The 8,202-nt window shown below is 38.1% G+C and overlaps 1 protein-coding gene across 1 annotated transcript in view; it reads left to right on the top strand.

The window, feature by feature from the left end:
• antxr2a (ANTXR cell adhesion molecule 2a) overlaps nt 1-8,202 on the top strand; it is a gene marked incomplete at both ends in the record, with an annotated part of 41,494 nt that overhangs the window by 29,047 nt on the left and 4,245 nt on the right. The window contains 1 exon segment of the mRNA XM_014019667.1: nt 5,131-5,181. Coding sequence (XP_013875121.1) covers nt 5,131-5,181 — 51 coding nt within the window.

Raw genomic sequence — 8,202 nt, 5'->3', positions numbered from 1 at the left:
GCTAAAAGCTAAAATTTATGCAAACCCTAGCTAAAATTCATTTGAAATTAGAAAAACCCAGCTAAAAGCTAAAATGAGCAAACCACAGCTAAAAGCTAAAGTTTGAAAAATAGTCTGAATGGTAAAATGGCATAGCTATGGCTAGAAGCTAAAACAAACAAAACCACAGCTAAAAGCTAAAATGAGCACGCCACAGCTAAAAGCTAAAGTTTGAAAAATAGTCTGAATGGTAAAATGGCACAGCTATGGCTAGAAGCTAAAACAAACAAAACCACAGCTAAAAGCTAAAATTTATACAAACCTTAGCTAAAATTCATTTGAAATTAAAAAAACACAGCTAAAAGCTAAAATGAGCAAACCACAGCTAAAAGCTAAAGTTTGAAAAATAGTCTAAAAGGTAAAATGGCACAGCTATGGGTAGAAGCTGAAACAAACAAAACCACAGCTAAAAGCTAAAATTTAAACAAACCTTAGCTAAAATTAATTTGAAATTAGAAAAACACAGCTAAAAGCTAAAATGAACAAAAACCTTAGCTAAAATCTAAAATGAGCAAACCACAGTTAAAAGCTAAAGTAAGGAAAATTGTCTTTAAAAGATACAATAAAAAAGCTATGGCTAACAGCTATAACAAGCAAAACCATAGCTAAAAGCTAAAATTTACACAAACCTTAGCTAAAATTCATTTGAAATGAGAAAAACACAGCTAAAAACTAAAACAAACAAAAACCTTAGCTAACATCTAAAATGAGGAAACCACAGCTAAAAGCTAAAGTTAGGAAAATAGTCTAAAAGGTAAAATGGCACAGCTATGGCTAGAAGCTGAAACAAACAAAACCACAGCTAAAAGCTAAAATTAGGAAAATAATCTTTAAAAAAATAAAAATTCAGAGCCATAGCTAAAAGCTAAACTTTGCTAACTAAGCAGTAGCATTAGAAATCAAAAATAGGGTATTTATGTTAAAGTTTTGAAAGGAACAATGGTTTTTGAAGTAAATAAAGAAAATTCAACATATGTGTGGGAAAATGTAGCAAATAAAATGTGATAACTTCAAAAATACTACATTTATAAATACTTAAAGTGCCCGTGACATATTTTTTGTAATAAATATTAATGCAGCTTTTTTAAAAGATAAAATAACATGTTGCAAAACAAATATCTTGTCGCTGAGATGAACAGTTGAGATTTTTGCATGTGAAGAAACAGGAAGTGATGTCAAAATGTCTGCAAGCGAACAGAGTGTTGCTACAATAATTAACAGACTGTAGAAAAGAATCTGATGTTTCTTTAGAGTTTAATTAATGTTTCAACAAAGACAAGAGGGTTTATTTTCTTAGAGTTCCCCTTTGATGTCACTTCCTGTTGTTTTTAGCTGAGCCAATTTCAAAAGAAAATAAGCCAAATATGTGACAAAATAGGTCAAATCATGTGTATTCTGGCAAGTTTCTTAAATATACATTTTTAATTAGACTTTTTGTATTTGAAGGATGTGCATGTCCCAGGAACTTTAAAATCAGTGTTTTTAAAATATGTCAGCTGCCACTGATCCGTCATAATAAACCTCCTGAAACAGCGTGGTTTAGTTGTTTGGGTCTGAGTTTGGCCCGGACCCGTAGTCCCGTCCGTCACAAGGACAGCCATATGTGGCCGGTGCCCCGAGAGCTTCTGATTGGTCCGATTCCTCCCGGTGTGGAGGCTGCGGCGGGCCGGTGTCAGATGGCTAAGCACCCCGCGGTTTAGTTTTTAATTATGCCACCACATTGCAGAGCGCTCACATCTGTCCATCAGGTTCCTGGGAAAGAGCAGCTGAGCTTCATCATTTGTGTAATGCTTTAGTTAGCCCACAACATGTGCAGGAAATCTGCTGCATAATTACTTAATAAAAGGAGATAATCCTTCCAACGTAAGGTGTGGCTGAAATGCTGTTAATCAGCGTATGGAGAGGTCGGCGGCAGACCTTTCCAGGATTTGCGAACAGCCAGTTGTGTGTCAAAGAGAAATTAATTAACCCTAATTGATTGTTTTTCATTATTCTAATGACAACAGAGCAGCGAGTCTGACGGTATCCCTGAGCTTAAATGAGACTGAAACAGCTGTTTGGATCTACGATAGGCCATAAATACGTTGCTCTTCTTTCCCATCCAGAACCACTTTAACACGTAGCATCATCAGCTACGCCGTCATTATCGCCCTTCATGAGGAATAACCCAGAGTTTCTCTTCTTTTACTCCACCGCTTCAAGGTTTCCTCAGTGTTTGGTGCTAAAGTTCATCTGTTGGTTTTAAAGGTAGCTGTTAAAGATCTTATCGGTGTGTGAAAAATAACTAAAAAATGTTCTTTGATTTATTATTAACTTGAAGCAAATCAGATAAAACTAGACATGGGTTTTTACTATGTAAAAACAAGTGTGCATTGCCTTGTAGCATGTCATTGCAGCATGGCTTTGCCTGCAGCATTGGACTTGCAGAATGAACTTTGACCAAGTTCAAATGTGTTTTCTATACCAGCTTGTGTCTGTCACGTCAGCAGGTGTTTGTAATTAAGGTAATTGTGTGACAATATGAAGTTTGAAGAGATTTTTTCTTAAAGTTGCTTTAGCTGGGTTTTGAACCCTGATCTCCCACATGAATGCCCATGACATAGACCATTAGACTGTTGGAGCTGTGGCAGAAGGTGGTGGCAGGGGTTGGTTTGTATGTGTCCAGAAAGAGGCCACATTGCCAATACAATCTTTGACACTAAACTGCAATATATTGCAACAATTGGACAATATTAAGACAGTATTACAGTAAAACATCAAAATACAATCATATTAATATTGTAATCACTGAACTACTGAGTTTAAACATTATGAAACTATGGTGCAGTACCATATTGTGTAGATGTAGCAGGGGGCAGTATTGGACCAATACAAGGCTCAATTGACTGCCATTATAATTTATTAAACATTAATATTTCAAAAAACTATGTTTTACAGGCACCAAAAGGCATAGCCATCATCTGGCACAGGAGCTTTACAGATATAAATTACAATGGCAGCTCTAGGACAAAGTCTGCAGGAGGAGAAGCATGGCAAAGTCGAGATGACTTGGATGGGAAACGAATCACAATAGTGTGCATTGGCAATGATGAGTTTTCTATAAAAAGCAAAGTGAGCACAGAGCTGAAACTGAATTATTAAACTTCAGAAGATTAGAGGAAAGTAAATTAACACAAAGGCTGGCTAAAGTCTAAAAGCAGCACGACAGCTAAAGGTAACAAACAGATGCCTTAAAGCAAAACAACAGCTAAAAAGAAATTAGATTTAGAAGAAAAGCCAAAAGTAAATTAACAAAAAGGCTGGCTAAAATCTAAGCTTAGCATTTTTTTTGTGTCACTTAGCATTTTCTACTGTTTGCTGTTCTTCTAACTAAAAGTTAAAGGTAACAAAGAATAGCTAAAAGACAATGAACAGGAAGTCTGGCTAAAGACTAAAGTTAGCAGAACTAATAATAATAATATGTTACGAAATAAGGCTAGCTAAAAACTAAAAGTAACATTCGTTACCAGTAACAGTTGTTCTGATAACTAAGAGCTCAACAGAAGATTAGCGAAAAGTCAATGAACCGGAAGTTTGGCTAAAGCTTAAAATTAGCAGAACAACTACAAATAACAAAAGCTTGAAATGAACTAAAAGAATAGCCAAAAGTAAATTAACAAAAAGCCCGGCTAAAGTCTAAAATTAGTATAATAGTAGCCAACGGTACCAAATGCTAACTAAAAGCTCAACGTAACAGAAGAATAGCTAAAAACAAATTAATAAAAAGGCTGGCTAAAGTCTAAAATTTGTAGAATAACAGCTAACAAAAGCAAATGCTAACTAAAAGCTAAATGGACTAAAAGAATAGCTAAAAGCTAATGAACAAAAAGGCTGGCTAAAGTCTACAATTATAACAGTAGCTAACAGCACCAAATGTTAACCAAAATCTAAGCATAACAAAAAAATATAGAAGTCAATAAACAAAAAAGCTGGCTAAAGTCTAAAAATACCAGAACAATAGCTAAATGTAATATCTAACTAAAAGCTACAAACAGAAAAAGGCTAGCTTAACGTAGCATAGAAGACAAAACTAGAGCAAAAGTGCTGAATCAAATTAAACAATAAGAAACTGAAGAGATGATGTCTGAAAGCAGGGTGAACACAGCCGAATGACTGCTGAAACGGAGTTATTGCACTTTAGAAGAGCTAAAAGTAGCTACTGTAGCTAAGTAAGCATCAAACTGTCTAGTTTCTGGTAGCAGTAAATAAAAATTTGTCGTGTTTTGAGCAGCTTGTTTGGGCCCCGTGCATTTTTAACAACAAGGTAAACCTTAAAACTGAAAATCATTTCAGAAGTCGTCCGTCTCTCCAGGATCTGACTGAGTGGCAGCGTTGTCGTCAACAATCCTGTGGTGAAAAGTTGGACATCAGGACTCGGGCTCCTGACCCGACACATGACGAGTTGTCGCCGTCGGGGCGTCTCTTTGTCGTGCCGTGCACATGTGAACGAGTGCGGTCGAGGCATCTGTCTCTGAGCGGACAGGCGTTGTGGACAACCTGCTCCTCAGGTGTGGTGAACGGCGCCGTGGGGCCGGCCGCTCTGCTGTGACAGAGGTGTGCTGCGTGAGGGATTTTGTGTGTGTGTGTGTGTGTGTGTGTGTGTGTGTGTTTGCTGCCACTCATCTCTCCAGACAGCACTTGGAGCCGAGCCGAGCTGCCTCCTCTGCATCTCATCGGAGCTAATTAACTACTCAGAACTTTATGATTGGGGGGGGTGCTTTGGTGCACTGAACCTCGTCCAATTAATTAAGAGCTAAACGGGCGCCAGCGCTCGCCCCAAAGACTCCCCCGTCAACAAGTTGATTTTCAGCCTTTCTTTATTTTTCACGGGGGGCCCCTGATGTTGGTTTACAAGCAGGATCCTTGTAATCAGCAGTCAGTGGGGCGAAGGAACACGCAGCCTGGCGGTGATGGTGTCACCGTCTCTGTTCGGCTGCGTCACCTGTCACAAATCAGTCCCGTCAGCCTCGTCTGCGACTCCATGAGCGTCTTCGTGTGTCCGTGGATGTCTCCTGATGGAATGTGCTGACGCTCTTTTTTCTGTTTATTCAGGTCATCAAAGACCCTCCGCCACCTCCTCCACCTTCTCGTCCCCCGCCACCTGTGAGTACACAACTCTGCTGCAGTCAGACGACAACACAATAGATCTGTTCACAGAAGACGCGGAATCACAAAATAAATACAACTGAGTTAGAGGTTTTTACTTTTGAAACTCCTCATTGAGATGGAGGGCTGATGATTTCCACTCCTCAGTAACAAACACTAACTGAGCTCTACCTGGTGTTTCCTGCATAGAAACGGTGTTTTAACACGTCCTTCTATAAACACCAAATATGAAATAAACACGACAGAGTTACAGGTTTTTACCTATTGCATCACATCAACAAAAACACCTCATTGTGACGGAGGGCTGATGGTTTGTGCTCCTCGCTAACAAACACTATCTGAGCTCTACCTGGTGTTTCCTTTATGGAAACAGTGTTTTAACACCCCTTATAAACACTGAAAAGTTTTACGTGTACATCTGACTAAATATGTAATTAGTACTACTGAAGTAAATATAAGAGTTTTTTTCTCACTGAGTTGCTGCCATCTTGAATTCTGAACTCTCTCGCTTCCCCACAGGGAATTCTCACATTTTAAATTTACGACTTGTAAGTGAGAAATTCCCATTTCCCAGTACAACTGGGCCACAGCAAAAGTTACTGGCAAATACGCAGCTAAATTTAGACTTTGAAATTTGATGGCTACTTTGGAACCACGTGCAGCTCCACCTAGTGGTGGGATGCCATCATTTTCTGGGGTAAAATAATCAACATGCATTGTGGGAGATGTAGTTATGGTCAGTGCTTTAGGTCTATTCACTAAATTTCTCAAGGGGGCACAGTTACTCAAAGTCAACATCTCAGGAGTCGGAGGAGTATAAAATTAAAATTGTTTATTTTGTTGCATTGAATCATAAGTTTAAAGTTTACAATTAATTTAAAATCTATTTTTTATGTTAAATAAAGCAAAAAATAAAAGTAAACGTTGGTGGGCCCTACAGAAGTGACCCACTGGCCACGTTTAGCCTGCGGGCCTTGAGTCAAACCACTACTGATATTTTAATCTTTGACAGGGTGGATCTATTTTCTCATGACTGAAATTATTTAATGAAGTCTTTGAAATCGGTTCGTGTATTTGTGGTCACTCCTTTTTTTATTTTAAAAACAGATTGAAAAATGGACGACTCCATAATTATTTTATGCTCCAAAAACAGGAAAATGCTCCGTTTCTTTTTTGTTTTTTCTCAAACCAGAAGTTTAACTTTGTTGTTATTAGAACATTTAAAAAGGAGCTAGTTAAGTAACTTTTAAAAATAAATAAATAAATGCTAGTGAACTAATTTTGCAGTTGATTTGGCTATTTCTTTAAAGTATTTATCTAGCTCCACATTAAATGGTCTGATAAAGTGATGAATAAACATTTTAACTTTTTAACTAGTTAACCAGACTAAACTCTAGCTAACTAGTGATATATTTCTTTACCAGGGGTCGGGGGTTTTAGCTCATTTCTCTCCAAGAGGTAAACTCTATCCTGTTTGGCAAAAATAAAGAACTTTTACAGTAAAAACTTAAAATAAAATAACCGCCAATTTTTCTAAACCTGACCAAAAGGTACAGTAAGTCACTAAAATCTTACTTCCTGCTAACAGTCTCGTACTTCCTTATTTTTGTATTTATACTGTATATTTCTCATTTTTTCCAGGAACCAGAGCCGCTGCCGAAGAAGAAGTGGCCGACTGTGGATGCCTCGTACTACGGAGGAAGAGGAGCAGGAGGGATCAAACGCATGGAGGTCAGAGCCTCACCGTCCTCCTGGAACTCACTGGTTTTACTGTAAAAACAGCCGAAGTTGTACAGAGACCTCAAACAGCTGGAAGTATCCAGCTGTTGTAACCTCCTGAAACCTGCTGACGCTGACGTTCTTCCTGTGAGGGGTAGAAGTTTGTGGAGTTGTGCAGGCTGCAGGCGGAGCAGCCGACTGACTGACTGACTGACTGACTGACTGACCGGCCCAAACGCTGTCCCCGTCACTCCGCTGATGCTCCCGACATGACAGGACCTGCCATCTTGTCCTGATTGGATCAAGTCATGACTGGGTGAAAGATTGAGGGCTGCTGTCAGCCTGACACGTCCTCCTCGCTCTCCTCTCCTCTCCTCTCCTCTCCGCTCCCCATTCTTTAACTCTTGGATTTCTGGGGCGTCTCTTTGTGTCCCAGCTCCTCTGAAGACGAACGTCCCTCCTCCTCATCCTGATCTCAGCTCTGAGGAAAGGTGGTGCTTCCAGAGATTTCCCAGCATCCTTCAGGATCTCTACAGCTCAACTTTGTAAACATGAATTTATATAAATACAGATTTCACCTCAGTCCTCCTGAAGGGATTCAGTTTATGTGAATACTTCAGAGTATTCAGAAATATACTTCAAAGTATTCAGAAATATACTTCAAAGTATTCACAATGACACTTTGAAGTATTCACAAAGATACTTCAGAGTATTCACAAAGATACTTCAAAGTATTCACAAAGATACTTCAAAGTATTCAGAAATATACTTCAAATTATTCACAAATATATTTCAAAGTATTCACAAAGATACTTCAAAGTATTCACAAAGATACTTTGAGGTATTCACAAAGATACTTTGAGGTATTCACAAAGATACTTTGAAGTATTCACAAAGATACTTCAAAGTATTCACAAAGACACTTCAAAGTATTCACAAAGACACTTCAAAGTATTCACAAAGACACTCCAAAGTATTCACAAAGATACTTCAAAGTATTCACAATGACACTTTGAAGTATTCACAAAGATACTTCAAAGTATTCACAAAGATACTTCAAAGTATTCACAATGACACTTTGAAGTATTCACAAAGATACTTCAAAGTATTCACAAAGATACTTCAAAGTATTCACAATGACACTTTGAAGTATTCACAAAGATACTTCAAAGTATTCACAAAGATACTTCAAAGTATTCACAATGACACTTTGAAGTATTCACAAAGATACTTCGAAGTATTCACAAAGATACTTCAAAGTATTCACAATGACACTTTGAAGTATTCGCAAAGATACTT

Source organism: Austrofundulus limnaeus, unplaced genomic scaffold (genome assembly GCF_001266775.1).
Source record: "Austrofundulus limnaeus strain Quisiro unplaced genomic scaffold, Austrofundulus_limnaeus-1.0 Scaffold226, whole genome shotgun sequence".
NCBI classification, from domain to species: Eukaryota; Metazoa; Chordata; class Actinopteri; order Cyprinodontiformes; family Rivulidae; genus Austrofundulus; species Austrofundulus limnaeus.
Note: the sequence above shows the minus strand (reverse complement) of the source record. Positions and strands in the feature narration are given on the sequence as shown.